This window comes from Coregonus lavaretus, assembly GCF_964263955.1.
Source record: "Coregonus lavaretus genome assembly, chromosome: 38".
NCBI classification, from domain to species: domain Eukaryota; kingdom Metazoa; phylum Chordata; class Actinopteri; order Salmoniformes; family Salmonidae; genus Coregonus; species Coregonus lavaretus.
This window is the reverse complement of record NC_140025.1, coordinates 1,521,728-1,537,966: the sequence shown is the minus strand read 5'-3', so window position 1 is coordinate 1,537,966 and position 16,239 is coordinate 1,521,728. Positions and strand designations below refer to the sequence as shown.

The following is a 16,239-nucleotide window of genomic DNA, read 5'->3' as shown; positions in this document are numbered from 1 at the left end:
GATTCTCTACACTATACTTGCTTGTTTTGCCACATAAACTGAAATTAGGCAAACTATTAGAATTTAAGCAACCAGGAAATGCCGATTTCTCCATCATGCACCTTTAATAGACCAATAAGAAAGAGAGTTCGAAACCTCTCTGCCAATAACAGCTACATTTCAGTTTTCCCCTCCCCACTCAGACCACTCACAGACAGTCCTAGCAAAATCCTTGCTTGAGAAATTGCCCTTTGCTAACCAGCTATTTTTGTTTATTTTTGACCATTTTCATTGGAAACAATCACAGTAAGGTACTTTTTTGTTCCCCAGAAATTATTTGATATTGCGATAAAAAAGTCTGCATTGGACCTTTAAGAAAGGAAGAAAATCATGATAGCTGCACCCTGTAAAATGTGTAAAGTGAACCTTTGCAACTGCAATGTATTGGCCATAACTTTACCAAATGCTCTATTGTTGGTTGTACTGAACAGTAATATTCTCATAAGGAGACAGGAAAATCACAATCAGTAGAACCTAGGTCTAACATGTTGTACTATTAGGCCTACTAGCATTATTGTGATCTGCAAAATGAACAATAGGCTGAAAGACACATTCCACACTACATTGTTGTCAGATCCCGCTATGCCCTCCGACGAACCATCAAACAGGCAAAGAGTCAATACAGGACTAAGATTGAATCGTACTACACCGGCTCTGACGCTCGTCGGATGTGGCAGGGCTTGAAAACTATTACAGACTACAAAGCACAGCCGCGAGCTGCCCAGTGACACAAGCCTACCAGACGAGCTAAACCACTTCTATGCTCGCTTCGAGGCAAGCAACACTGAAGCATGCATGAGAGCACCAGCTGTTCCGGATGACTCTGTGATCACGCTCTCCATAGCCGATGTGAGTAAGACTTTTAAGCAGGTCAACATTCACAAGGCCGCTTAAAAGTTTTCAACATGTCCCTGACTGAGTCTGTAAGACCAACATGTTTCAAACAGACCACCATAGTCCCTGTGCCCAAGAACACTAAGATAACCTGCCTAAATGACTACCGACCCGTAGCACCGACATCTGTAGCCATGAAGTGCTTTGAAAGGCTGGTCATGGCTCACATCAACACCATTATCCCAGAAACACTAGACCCACTCCAATTTGCATACCGCCCCAACAAATCCACAGACGATGCAATCTCTATTGCACTCCACACTGCTCTTTCCCACCTGGACAAGAGGAACACCTACGTGAGAATGCTATTCATTGACTACAGCTCAGCATTCAACACCATAGTGCCCTCAAAGCTCATCACTAAGCTAAGGATCCTGGGACTAAACACCTCCCTCTGCAACTGGATCCTGGACTTCCTGACGGGCCGCCCCCAGGTGGTAAGGGTAGGTAACAACACATCTGCCATGCTGATCCTCAACACGGGGCCCCTCAGGGGTGCGTGCTCAGTCCCCTCCTGTACTCCCTGTTCACCCATGACTGCATGGCCAGGCACGACTCCAACACCATCATTAAGTTTGCAGACGACACAAAAGTGGTAGGCCTGATCACTGACAATGATGAGACAGCCTATAGGGAGGAGGTCAGAGACCTGGCCGTGTGGTGCCAGGATAACAACCTCTCCCTCAACGTGACCAAGACAAAGGAGATGATTGTGGACTACAGAGAAAAAAAGAGGACTGAGCATGCCCCCATTCTCATCGACAGGGCTGTAGTGGAACAGGTTGAGAGCTTCAAGTTCCTTGGTGTCCACATCACCAACGAACTATCATGGTCCAAACACACCAAGACAGTCGTGAAGAGGGCACGACAAAGCCTATTCCCCCTCAGGAGACTGAAAAGATTTGGCATGGGTCCTCAGATCTTCAAAAGCTCTACAGCTGCACCATCGAGAGCATCCTGACTGGTTGCATCACCGCCTGGTATGGCAACTGCTCGGCCTCCGACCGCAAGGCACTACAGAGGGTAGTGTGTACGGCCCAGTACATCACTGGGGCCAAGCTTCCTGCCATCCAGGACCTCTATACCAGGCAGTGTCAGAGGAAGGCCCTCAAAATTGTCAAAGACTCCAGCCACCCTAGTCATAGACTGTTCTCTCTGCTATTGCACGGCAAGCAGTACCGGAGTGTCAAGTCTAGGTCCAAAAGGATTCTCAACAGCTTCTACCCCCAAGCCATAAAACTCCTGAACAGCTAATCATGGCTACCCAGACTATTTGCACCCCCACCCCATCTTTTTTACGCTGCTGCTATTCTGTTAATTATTTATGCATAGTACTTTAACTCTACCCACATGTACATATTACCTCAACTATCTCAACTAGCCGGTGCCTCCGCACATTGACTCTGCACCGGTACCCCTCTGTATATAGCCTCCCTACTGTTATTTTATTTTACTTTCTGCTCTTTTTTTCTCAACACTTTTTTGTTGTTGTTGTTTTATTGTACTTTTTTATTAAGAAATAAATGCATTGTTGGTTAAGAGCATTTCACGGTAATGTCTACACCTGTTGTATTCGGCGCATGTGGCAAATATTATTATTTTTTGATTTGAGATGTGTCTCACCACTGTTGTGCTGTAACAATCATAGTCCCCTATGATTAGCTCTGGTTACAGTTACAGTAAAAACCATTGAGCTATGGTAAGTAAAAACCCATAGGCTAAATGAAAATCATTGATGCACCAATAACGTTGGGGTTAGTGCTATCCGGGATCCTTGGGACGTTCATCGATTTTGTCCAATGAGGAAGAGGATGGCAGCCGCACAGAAATACTTGAGTTTGCGAGGATTTACATTTTTACATTTTAGTCATTTAGCAGATGCTCTTATCCAGAGCGACTTACAGTTAGTGAGTGCATACATTTTTCATACTGGCCCCCACAGAACAGTTGCAGGGGGTGTTAAGTGGTAGTTTTCTGTCCTCCCAGACCGTTGGTCTGGAGTAGGATTAGATAGGGTAAATAGTGGAATGGGATGGTGTTTTTGTTATTTTTAAAATTGAGAGGGCTAATAGTTGGCAGGGTAATTGTTCCTTTTCCCCAATTGTATAGTACCGTATCACAAATAATGTAATGTAGGTAGGCCGTGAATAGCCTCACACCCCAGTACAGTAGGTGGCAGTGTGTGCACCTGAAATCGGATGCGATCCTCCAACACGATCCCAAAGAAGAAGAAGGAGAAGAAAAATTAGGAAGTAGCACTTCCGCTCTTCCATGCAAACAAGATTTTCACTTCCTTTTCAGTTTTAGGTCTCCTCTCGTGCTGAGCTGCTATGCGTGAGCTACAGCGATAACAAGTTAACTTGTTAGCTAACTCGCCCCTTGGGGGATAATTGTTGCATCCAAAATCTCCTACTCTCAAATTACACAGAAATATTTCGGACATGCCGAACATCGTGCTTTTCAGCGGGAGCTCCCACCAAGACCTGTCACAAAAAGTGGCTGATCGCCTCGGACTGGAATTGGGGAAAGTGATAACGAAAAAATTCTCCAACCAAGAAACATGGTAGGTCTATTTTTACGCATTTCTCGTCCGTCTTTTGATAAATACATGTTTAGTTAACTTACAGTTGCGTTAGCTGAGCTAGCCTAGCAAGCTAGCTGGTGCTGGACGTTAACTTACTGCAGCCTGGGTCATGCATGCACATGTGCGCAGGAGTAGTAAGTTTGCCAACTATGCTAACGACACTTAATACCGTTAGCTTGCTAACGGTATTACATCAATACCTAAATTGGCTAGTCAGTTATAGCTAGTTCTTATGTAATCCTACGGTCCCGCGTGCAAGTTTTGATTGTTGAGTCGTAACTTTGCAAGATACTCCATGCTAGCTAACTCGCTAGTTTGTGAAAAGACTCACGTGACTTGATAATAGCCAACATAGTTCGGGTAAACAGAACCAACTAGTGCAGCAACCGAGAACCAAGCCACGTTCAGTAGGCAAACGTCTTGAAATGTTGCAGATATAAATGTCATGAAAATAACTGAGTGATAACTCTGCAGGTAGCCTAGTGGTTAAGAGGGTTGGGCCAGTAACCGAACAGTCGCCGGTTCGAATCCCTGAACAGACTAGGTGAAAATTCGGTCGATGGGCCCTAATTGCACCTGTAAGACGATCTGTATAAGAGCCTCTGCTAAAATGACAAAAATGTTAAATAAGAATGTATACATTATTTTAATTATACATAATTGTTCTTATCTGAATTGTTCCTATATTTCTTTGCCATGCTGCCACCCCTGGTTCCATCTCAGCCAAAATGATGTAATGCACTTAATCTGGGTTCATGTCCAGCTAGTAAGCAAGTTGACCTAATTGTTCAGTAGAGATAGTAGCTCCATAAACCTGCACTGGTGCATGTAGACTTTACAATACTTGCAATATGATGCAATGTGTGTGAGCCAGTTCACTGCACTGCCCCATGCACCAAGGTGAGCTAAGGTCTTCTATTGATTTAGCCTAGCTACATTACTTGTCCCCTATGTGCAATAGTGGGTCTTTGTCAGCTATATTAATACAATAATCTGCTTTAGAATTTATGGATACTTTTGGAGAAAATGTGGCCTGATAGTGGGAGTGAGTGTACAAGGACACTGATAAATAAGATATTATTGTGGGATGTCTTCCTTGCAAGGACGAAAAGGGGAGGCAAGGACATAGTATTAAGCATGAAACACACCGAGAATCTCACTGCTAATAGGTACTTATCACAGTGGGAGGCCGTTCCTTCTCTTGCAAGAACAAAAGCGGGCCCTGTAGCGACAAACCTACTGATTCTACTTGTAGAATCGCAATGCTTGTCAGTGGCCCACAATTTGACTTTGAGCCAATCAGAGAGTACAAACACCCACGTCAGGGAGCTAACAAAAAAGGAAAAAACTGGCATTTTCTCCGTACATTCATGGATGAGCCAGTCACACTTCATATGCAATGTAGGCTATGGGATGGTAGCTAGCTAAGTGCACAGACGCAATGCACACAACAGTAAATACTTTTCTAAGCTAGCTAACCACTGTAGCTAATAACGTTATAGACATTAAAATTAAATCACAACAGATTAGCTCGTTTCTATGAAACAGCTGTTTTTGTTAACTGCCGTGTTAGTGCAGTGTCCCACAGCTAGATAACTACGTAGCAAGATGACGAAGAAACAATTGAATGTACTCTCCATAATCCCATACTGCCAGTGCCAGCCTGTCACATTTTCAACATGTCCCTGACTGAGTCTGTAAGACCAACATGTTTCAAGCAGACCACCATAGTCCCTGTGCCCAAGAACGCTAAGATAACCTGCCTAAATGACTAGCGACCCGTAGCACTCACGTCTGTAGCCATGAAGTGCTTTGAAAGGCTGGTCATGGCTCACATCAACACCATTATCCCAGAAACCTAGACCACTCCAATTTGCATACCGCCCCAACAGATCCACAGATGGTGCAATCTCTATTGCACTCCACACTGCCCTTTCCCACCTGGACAAGAGGAACACCTACGTGAGAATGCTATTCATTGACTACAGCTCAGTGTTCAACTCTATAGTGACCTCAAAGCTCATCACTAAGCTAAGGATCCTGGGACTAAATACCTCCCTCTGCAACTGGATCTTGGGCTTCCTGATGGGCTGCCCCCAGGTGGTAAGGGTAGGTAACAACACATCTGCCACGCTGATCCTCAACACAAGGGCCCCTCAGGGATGCGTGCTGAGTCCCCTCCTGTACTCCCTGTTCACCCATGACTGCATGGCCAGGCACGATTCCAACACCATCATTAAGTTTGCAGATGACACAACAGTGGTAGGCCTGATCACCGACAACGATGAGACCGCCTATAGGGAGGAGGTCAGAGACCTGGCCGTGTGGTGCCAGGATAACAACCTCTCCCTCAACGTGATCATGACAAAGGAGATAATTGTGGACTACGGGGGAAAAAAGAGGACTGAACACGCCCCCATTCTTATCGACGGGGCTGTAGTGGAACAGGTTGAGAGCTTCAAGTTCCTTGGTGTCCACATCACCAACAAACTATCATGGTCCAAACACACCAAGACAGTCGTGAAGAGCGCACGACAAAGCCTATTCCCCCTCAGGAGACTGAAAAGATTTGGCATGGGTCCTCAGATCCTCAAAACGTTCTACAGCTGCACCATCGAGAGCATCCTGACTGGTTGCATCACCGCCTGGTATGGCAACTGCTCGGCCTCCGACCGCAAGGCACTACAGAGGGTAGTGCTTACGGCCCAGTACATCACTGGGGCCAAGCTTCCTGCCATCCAGGACCTCTATACCAGGCGGTGTCAGAGGAAGGCCCTCAAAATTGTCAAAGACTCCAGCCACCCTAGTCATAGACTGTTCTCTCTGCTACTGCACGGCAAGTGGTACCGGAGCGCCACGTCTAGGTCCAACATGATTCTTAACAGCTTCTACCCCCAAGCCATAGGACTCCTGAACAGCTAATCATGGCTACCTGGACTATTTGCATTGCACCCCCTCCCCCAACCGCTCGTTTACGCTGCTGCTACTCTGTTTATTATCTATGCATAGTCACTTTAACTCTACCCACATGTACATATTACCTCAATTACCTCGACTATGGCTATATCGCCTCCCTACTGTTATTTTATTTGACTTCTACTCTTTAATTATTTGCTATTTAAAAATTTTACTTTAAATTTTACCACTATTTTATTTTCTTACAACTGCATTGTTGGTTAAGGGCTTGTAAGTAAGCATTTCACTGTAAGGTCTACACGTTGTATTCGGCGCATGTGGCAAATACAATTTGATTTGGTCGATAGGCTGTTGGTTGACCAATGGGGTTTTATGTCGAGCGGTCGCAATTTTAGATTTTTATGGCACATGAGACACCTGCCTGATTCACGCCTGTCTCCGTGGACTGCACAAGCAAATTAGCCTAATTGTAGCTTCGGTCTTACTTACCGGTACACACAGCCAATACCTGATACTCTTCTTAGGCCTACTTAAGACAATGTTGAAAAAGTTTGCAGTATAGCAGCATTTAGTTGTAGAAAGGGATTGACGCCAAAAAAGTGGAACGCAAACAGCGGTTTGATTACCATAGTTCGACAACGAATATGACATACCATTTGAAAACAGTAAATTAGTATTTTGTTTTTCTAGTTGCATGCTAAAACATTGACAGGTTTTATACGCTTGACAGCAGCTGCTGCAGTAGTGCTCTCCAACGAGCTGAACTGAATCGTCAGTGAGCGCTTTCTCCCGCGTTGGATAGTGGTCGCTGTCCGTGGTTCTGAAACAATCAGTGCGCCGTTTAATTGGTTTGCAGGTTAAACAACACAATTCTTCATTTTTACTTGGCCTTCTCAAATATAGTTACAACCAGGCCTATTACCGGCAACTTCAGGAGCTTTACGGCAGAATCTGCGAAGGACAGCAGGAGGAGAGGGGTCAGGAACAGGTTTTTTCCAACTGGTTATCTTGTGTGTATTTGTGTTTTAATTATTTCATCAAACAGTGTGCTTAAAGCATCAGACAAGCTCAGTGCATATAGTTGATTTCATTAAAACTTAGGGTGTGTTTATATGGAAAAATACACGTTTAAAGATGTTGATTGGTCGAAAGAACCGACTCTCGGTCTAACCAATAATTTTTTGCTCGGGGACAGTCCAAGTCTGTGCAGTCGCGGTGGGTCTCGTGTCTCCTCACGTCTGGCTTACGGTCTCCCCTTATAAATAGAACCCAGGTTCCCTCGTGCCTCCTCTTCTGGGTGGTTCAGAGAGGTAGAACGGCTGTTGCGTTAATTGCCCTTCTTGGTCAGATGTGATCACATGACTCCAGCGGAGGCAGGGAAAAGGGGTTGTCCTGTCTGGAATGTTTCACACTTTTCTTTTTTTGCTTGTTTTGATGCCTGCAACTTGTGGAGAGATGGGGTGTGTGTGTGTACTGATTCTTGGAAGTCTGCTTTTCCACACACACTTTCAAATGAGAGTGCTCATGTGAGGCTTGTTTGTCAACATAACGCTCATTCTGGTCACTCCAATTTACTGCACCAGACCTCCATTAGTCCTCCGCTTGTGGCGTGCAATTATGATACTGTGTTGTTAGAAAGTGATATTGGGTGCTGTATCGGTTGCCCTTTTTCTAAGCATACCTTGGAGGGAGAGAGATGGCCTATTTGATAAATGTCCATGGTGAGAAGATTATGATCAGCCTTCTCTGTCGGGGTATACGAGCTATAGGCCTAGCGTAGTTATAAGAGTAGGGTGACGAGGACGAATGGATGATCTTCTCTACCTCAGTGTGGAGGTCAGAGGTTCCATGACAGTGGTGAGAATGATGAGCTTCATCCTTTCCTTTAGATGACACTAAAATGAATGATGCTTCTTCTTCTCTTGGTCAGCGTGGAGATCGGGGAGAGCGTGCGCGGCGAGGACGTCTACATTGTGCAGAGCGGCTGCGGCGAGATCAACGACAACCTGATGGAGCTGCTGATCATGATCAACGCGTGCAAGATCGCCTCGTCGTCCCGCGTCACCGCCGTCATCCCCTGCTTCCCCTACGCCCGGCAGGACAAAAAGGACAAGGTAAGCCTACCTACCCCCCCGCCGGGCTGCTCCCAGGCCCAAGGAAGTCACTACTATGATTCCCTCTGTTAGGTGGTCAGTATGTAGTGTTAGGTGGTCAGTATGTAGCGTTAGGTGGTCAGTATGTAGCGTTAGGTGGTCAGTATGTAGTGTTAGGTGGTCAGTATGTAGCGTTAGGTGGTCAGTATATAGTGTTAGGTGGTCAGTATGTAGTGTTAGGTGGTCAGTATGTAGCGTTAGGTGGTCAGTATGTAGCGTTAGGTGGTCAGTATGTAGTGTTAGGTGGTCAGTATGTAGCGTTAGGTGGTCAGTATATAGTGTTAGGTGGTCAGTATGTAGTGTTAGGTGGTCAGTATGTAGCGTTAGGTGGTCAGTATGTAGCGTTAGGTGGTCAGTATGTAGTGTTAGGTGGTCAGTATGTAGCGTTAGGTGGTCAGTATGTAGCGTTAGGTGGTCAGTATGTAGCGTTAGGTGGTCAGTATGTAGCGTTAGGTGGTCAGTATGTAGCGTTAGGTGGTCAGTATGTAGCGTTAGGTGGTCAGTATGTAGCGTTAGGTGGTCAGTATGTAGTGTTAGGTGGTCAGTATGTAGCGTTAGGTGGTCAGTATGTAGTGCACGAGGAAGCATATACTGTGTGTATATCTCTCCTATTGAACGGTTTCCCCAGACAGACTTGAAGGCATGTCATCCAATAACTTCTGTGTTACTACACAAAAACCATAGGAAAAATACAGCCTCAACCAAATATTGCTGTAGGTTTGAATTAGAGTATGGTTCATCACCCGACAACAATTAAGCCTAATTCTCGTTAACAGTTCATTTTACTTAACTCAAGGGTGACGTCAAGCATTCCAAGAGGGGAGAAAAGGTTCACACACCGCTTATCTGGTAAATGATTGTCACACACTGTTCCAGTTAATAAAGTAACAGAAACAACAGAGTTTCCTCATGTAGCAAGCCACAGTTGTTCTGAGGCCTATCCTATATTCCACTGTTTCTTCCTCTTTCTCTCTATCAACCCAAAGACAGTGTATCAAGCACCAGTTACTATCATGAGACCCTAAGCACGAGACCTCTAACGTTTTGGAGCATATCATGTTTTCTCACATGAAGGTGTAACATGCCAGACCTCAAAGGCCCCTCTAACCTAGTGGCATACAGTAGCCCAGCGTTTCCCTACTCCAGTCCTCCAGTGTACCCCCTACAGCACACATTTTTGTTGTAGCCCCAGACTAACTTACCTGATACAAGGTCATGCCTAGAAGGGATCCTGTTAATGTCAAAATGATGTCATAACTTGCATATTCGAGGTCACGTCGGGGAGAATTTGAGCACTTTAGCTAACCCTTTTCCTAACCTTAATTTAATGTTCCTAACTTGCTTTGAAAAGTCACATCTGACATTAGGGGCATCCCATCTAGTCAAAACCCTGATTCAACTCATTGGGGGCTTGATGATTAGTTGACAAGTTGAATCAGGTGTGCTTGTCTGGGCCTAGAACAAAAATGTGTGCTGTAGGGTCTACTGGAGTTGGGAAATACATCTGTAGCCTATACAAACACGCAGAACTACAAGTTCTAGAACAGGACATTACAGATTTCAGACAGAGGGTCTACTTATGTTTGTAAATCAAAGTTTAATACAAGAAGGATTTAGACGGGTGTGTTCGCTTATACCAAATTATGGATGTTTAATTCCACATGTAGGCCTATCACTGTTGTCTTTTCCCTGAGGCATTTTAAATCAATTCATGGCACTGTGGAATGTGACTTAGAACAAAATAGGTGTTGAAACAAGCATCCTGCCAGAGTTGAACTTGTACATAAGGGAAACTGTGGGTTGAAGTGAGCCATGTGATTTGTCCCCTGAAACCACAATCTCAACAGTCACCTTGTGCTGCTGTTTGGTTACATAGGGCTGTGTGTGCATTAACCACAGAGGACCGAGATGTCTGTGTTGAACAAGCGAAAACCTGTAGCCAATCACCATCTTCTGTTGTCCGTCACCTGACCTGGATTGTGTTCCTTGTGAAGGAAGACAACAGAGCAGAGGATTTAGACTTGACTAGTTATTTAAATCCAGGGCAGTTACTGTAGTACTACAATTGTTGCCACGCTGAATAATTGAAATTGGGTGCTTCATCTGAAAGAGCCTGTAACTCCCTCTGTGTCCCAGAGTCGCGCTCCTATCTCAGCCAAGCTGGTGGCCAACATGCTGTCTGTAGCCGGCGCCGACCACATCATCACCATGGACCTCCACGCCTCGCAGATCCAGGTAGGCAGCAGTCGGCACATCATCACCGTCACAGCAATGCAATTGCAGGGTGCAGTTTCCCTTGCCGATAAATGAAGTTACATTGAATTGAAACGGCTAGTAGGAGTTGCTCAATTTGTCTCCTTCCTAGTTATTGCAGTGAAGTCTGAAGTTGTCGCTGCATGTTTTTGCACAATACTAGTCTGTATATTATGTTAAAGGGGGAAATGTTTGAAGCTTTTTCTGATCTCTCGGTAGGGATTCTTCGACATCGCCGTGGACAACCTTTATGCAGAGCCCGCGGTCCTCCAATGGATCCGGGAGAACATTCCAGAGTGGAAGAACAGCTGCATCGTGTCCCCTGACGCTGGAGGAGCCAAACGGTAATAACCAATTCAATGTGGCAGGGTCACGTGAAAACCAGATATGGCTGGTCCTGAGGTCTTCAAAAATATGGCAAAGCTATGGGGAAAGTCAGAAATGTTTGGACCTGTTCATCTCTCCATTGTGTTTAACCTTCCATCTGTGTTTCTTTGTACTTGTCCATCTTCGAGATGAGGTCCGCTAGACTTATGGAGGTCATGTGTTTATTTTCAAACATTTAAACGACGGGGTTCGGTTTGCGAATGGAGATGCTATTTCAGCTGGGCACTGTCATGCCTATCCCTCTGTCTCATATCTCTTGGTTTTAATTTCCTGGATCCAGAGTGACCTCCATCGCTGACCGTCTGAACGTGGAGTTTGCCCTCATCCACAAGGAGAGGAAGAAGGCCAACGAGGTGGACCGCATGGTCCTGGTCGGAGACGTGAAGGACCGCGTGGCCATCCTGGTCGACGACATGGCCGACACCTGCGGCACCATCTGCAAAGCCGCCGAGAAGTGAGTCCCAGCAACCATATATATATATATATATATATATATATATATATATATATATATATATATATATATATATATATATATATATACAGTGGGGAGAACAAGTATTTGATACACTGCCGAATTTGCAGGTTTTCCTACTTACAAAGCTTGTAGAGGTCTGTAATTTGTATCATAGGTACACTTCAACTGTGAGAGACGGAATCTAAAACAAAAATCCAGAAAATCACATTGTATGATTTTTAAGTAATTAATTTGCATTTTATTGCATGACATAAGTATTTGATACATCAGAAAAGCAGAACTTAATATTTGGTACAGAAACCTTTGTTTGCAATTACAGAGATCATACGTTTCCTGTAGGTCTTGACCAGGTTTGCACACACTGCAGCAGGGATTTTGGCCCACTCCTCCATACAGACCTTCTCCAGATCCTTCAGGTTTCGGGGTTGTCGCTGGGCAATACAGACTTTCAGCTCCCTCCAAAGATTTTCTATTGGGTTCAGGTCTGGAGACTGGCTAGGCCACTCCAGGACCTTGAGATGCTTCTTATGGAGCCACTCCTTAGTTGCCCTGGTTGTGTGTTTCGGGTCGTTGTCATGCTGGAAGACCCAGCCACGACCCATCTTCAATGCTCTTACTGAGGGAAGGAGGTTGTTGGCCAAGATCTCGCAATACATGGCCCCATCCAGCCTCCCCTCAATATGGTGCAGTCGTCCTGTCCCCTTTGCAGTAAAGCATCCCCAAAGAATGATGTTTCCACCTCCATGCTTCACGGTTGGGATGGTGTTCTTGGGGTTGTACTCATCCTTCTTCTTCCTCCAAACACGGCGAGTGGAGTTTAGACCAAAAAGCTCTATTTTTGTTTCATCAGACCACATGACCTTCTCCCATTCCTTCTCTGGATCATCCAGATGGTCATTGGCAAACTTCAGATGGGCCTGAACATGCGCTGGCTTGAGCAGGGGGACCTTGCGTGCGCTGCAGGATTTTAATCCATGACGGCGTAGTGTGTTACTAATGGTTTTCTTTGAGACTGTGGTCCCAGCTCTCTTCAGGTCATTGACCAGGTCCTGCCGTGTAGTTCTGGGCTGATCCCTCACCTTCCTCATGATCATTGATGCCCCACGAGGTGAGATCTTGCATGGAGCCCCAGACCGAGGGTGATTGACCGTCATCTTGAACTTCTTCCATTTTCTAATAATTGCGCCAACAGTTGTTGCCTTCTCACCAAGCTGCTTGCCTATTGTCCTGTAGCCCATCCCAGCCTTGTGCAGGTCTACAATTGTATCCCTGATGTCCTTACACAGCTCTCTGGGCTTGGCCATTGTGGAGAGGTTGGAGTCTGTTTGATTGAGTGTGTGGACAGGTGTCTTTTATACAGGTAACGAGTTCAAACAGGTGCAGTTAATACAGGTGATGAGTGGAGAACAGGAGGGCTTCTTAAAGAAAAACTAACAGGTCTGTGAGAGCCGGAATTCTTACTGGTTGGTAGGTGATCAAATATTTATGTCATGCAATAAAATGCAAATTAATTACTTAAAAATCATACAATGTGATTTTCTGGATTTTTGTTATAGATTCCGTCTCTCACAGTTGAAGTGTACCTATGATAAAAATTACAGACCTCTACATGCTTTGTAAGTAGGAAAACCTGCAAAATCGTCAGTGTATCAAATACTTGTTCTCCCCACTGTATATATATATATATATATATATATATATATATATATATATATACACACACACACTAATATTCCCAAAGTTACGTTACTTTACCATGGCCTTGATGTAGATTATTTCTGTTTGGCTTGTGGTCTCAATGCAAGTCAGTATTCATAGATGCTTGCTATGGAGGCTCATCTGTTGAGCAGCCATGGATATCAAATCACAGTATGGTTTATTGACCTGAACCATTGTATCAAACTTAATGACATAGATTGTGTAGAGGGTGAGAAGTGATGTGGAGACTCAAAATCAAGTCAGGTTTTTTTTTCTGCATCAAACATTTCCTGAAATTCTACACATCTTGCCATGGGGCTGAGAGAAAATGTTTAGTTTTAAAGTTTTACTATCTTGAAAATTATTTTTTGCAACCAAAAAATATATAATATTGTTATTTACTGTTTGGACATTCACTCTTCTATTTGATACTCATGCACATTTTATTTTTCTACTTTGCTCGCACACTTTATTTTATCCGACCTTCAAATGCAGTATTAATATTAGTCACATTTTTTTATATGACACAACTCTAATATCTCTCTCTAGATTGATTGATGCCGGTGCGATCAAGGTCTATGCTATCCTCACACACGGCATATTTTCCGGTCCGGCCATCGCGCGCATCAACGACGCTCCCTTCGAGGCCGTGGTGGTCACCAACACCATCCCCCAGGAGGAGAAGATGAAGTCGTGCCCAAAGATTCAGGTACCCACTGTCCAGATAGGCACTCCCTGTTTACTCACACGTCCTGGTACCTTTTAGCCAATGAGGATTGAGGAATCCCTTTGTGATACTTGCAGCATTTTGCCACTCCCATGTCTCGAAATAACTGTAGCTTGCTGTTGTTGTTAGAGCTAACCCTTCCAACCAGGATTGATTGGTTGCCCTATAGGTTACCTGACCTGAGGCACTGGTTGATGGCGGTCTGCCATAGAGATGTATATGATGTTGTATTTCTATGGTCTCCACCAGATCATAGATATAGCCATGATCCTGGCCGAGGCGATCAGGAGAACCCACAACGGCGAGTCGGTGTCCTACCTCTTCAGCCACGTGCCCTTGTAAAGGATAGCCACGAGAAGAGGGCACAACGGCCAATGGTGGCTGTCTCTCTCTCCTCACGGTCCAATCAGCTCGCACCTTCAGCCACCACGCCCTCGGGGAAGTCCTTAAACCCTGCGGGTGTGGGCCAATTACGCGTGACCGAGTCCTAAAGGCCACGCCCACTTTCCCGGCTCCATTGTCCGTGTAGAGACCCAAGAAAGAGTATCACCTCTTATTTGAGACCAGCAACTTTCTATTTATGCGTATTACCATGTTAAGACTTCCTTATTGTGTTTGTTTCAATAACATGCTTTGCCAGCCTTGCCACCCAAGGGATCTGGCTGTCACTTTAACCAAAGGTCCATTGCCTAACGATGTTCCTGTTTGTTGTTCCTCATTTTCTGTCCATTTCACTATAAATGAAAGCATTCCATTGTGTGATGTCACTTATTGATTTATCTGACTGTTCTAACCCGCACCGTGGAGAATCTGCACGGTGGTTTTAGAGGCTAACCACCTTTCTGTTTCATCAATACACGCCCGTTACGAAATACCAGGGTCCTATTCACTAGACTCAAAACGGTAGCAAACGGTGAGGGACTATCTGTACAATAACAAATTCCTGTCTTCACTTTCTGTTGCGAGACATTTTGCTACGGTGTGTGCTAATCAATGCAACCCAAGGTTGTTAAGTCATTAACAGCTGATCATTCCTTTAACCAGCAACATTTGGTTAGTGTGGGAGTACAGTCAAAAACATTTTATCAGAATGAACCAGAGCAGAGGCTGTATTTGTTTAACCAGTAGACATATCAGTTCTCCATGGTACCTACCTACATAATGTTTACCTCTTTCTAGCATTGTCTCCTTAAGGTCCAAAAATTATCATGGATTTCAATTTGAGATATGAGAGAGACAATTGTTGTAAGTATTTCCACATTTTCTGACATTCTAGTTAAAACGTTGTAGTTTCTTTAGTGCCACGTGACAAGGCCAAATCTGATTAGCCATTTTAGTTTCCTTAATTTAGTGTTCACCTGGTGTTGCACTCCCTCTAGTGGCGGAATGGTGTCATTGCAGGGCCTCATGCTCACCTTTGTATTTCTGATCACATTTGCTCAATAACTATCTTGAAATTGCTCATTTACTAAAACTCCATCACCACTTATCTCTTGCTACACAGGGCCCAGTTTTGCAAAAGTTATCGGATTTTGGCAATCGAATAGGATTAAATGCATAGAAATAGAATGAGTAGAAAGGGTATCCCCATTCAAGTCAATGATTTATTATATTTATATGCATTTAATCCAATCTGATACCTTGAAAAACTGGGGACAGTTCCTCTGTATATCAGGTGTATCCATCTATTCAAAGGGTGATTGGTCGAACAATCCTCATCCAAAAGGTCATGAACTTCAAAGTTCTACTTTCCTCATGTCTTAAGTCTTATTTTTTACAATTATTTGTAGAGAAGAGAAAAAGTAGGAGGGTAACTCATCAGTGTTCATTTTCTCATGATGTAAGGTGATATTGCGCCCAAAAATGAGGCAGTTGATTGGTTGAAAACTGCTGGTGTTTTTTTTTTTTTTACACTACCAGGTAATTTCATTGTTAATAAAAACTTTGACAATGACATCTACATACTGCTGACTGTCTTCCTTTGGTTACTGGGGGGTCCTCGGATGAATTGTTAGACAATGCACTTACTTTTCCCCTTACAACAGTATTCCTAGGGGGAGGTGTTGCAAGGGATATGAGTGGGATTGCATGATCCCATTGGAAGATGGGA

General features: G+C 44.4%; 1 protein-coding gene across 1 annotated transcript; it reads left to right on the top strand.

The window, feature by feature from the left end:
• Positions 1-3,215: 3,215 nt before the first annotated feature.
• On the top strand, positions 3,216-14,886 carry LOC311112259 (ribose-phosphate pyrophosphokinase 2-like). Its single transcript, XM_084155310.1, has 7 exons — positions 3,216-3,496; positions 8,364-8,547; positions 10,723-10,821; positions 11,059-11,183; positions 11,507-11,680; positions 13,952-14,111; positions 14,379-14,886. Exons 1-7 carry the CDS (start codon positions 3,375-3,377, stop codon positions 14,469-14,471), a joined length of 957 nt encoding a protein of 318 aa, XP_084011436.1. The 5' UTR covers positions 3,216-3,374; the 3' UTR covers positions 14,472-14,886.
• Positions 14,887-16,239: the final 1,353 nt, after the last annotated feature.

What these genes read in the sequence shown, in the direction of transcription:
- LOC311112259 (XM_084155310.1), top strand. Translation starts at nt 3,375, where the DNA reads ATGCCGAACATCGTGCTTTTCAGCGGGAGCTCCCACCAAGACCTGTCA. An exon ending in GACGCTGGAGGAGCCAAACG is followed by an intron (nt 11,184 to 11,506) that starts GTAATAACCAAT and finishes TCCTGGATCCAG; the next exon opens with AGTGACCTCCATCGCTGACC. An exon ending in ATCTGCAAAGCCGCCGAGAA is followed by an intron (nt 11,681 to 13,951) that starts GTGAGTCCCAGC and finishes ATCTCTCTCTAG; the next exon opens with ATTGATTGATGCCGGTGCGA.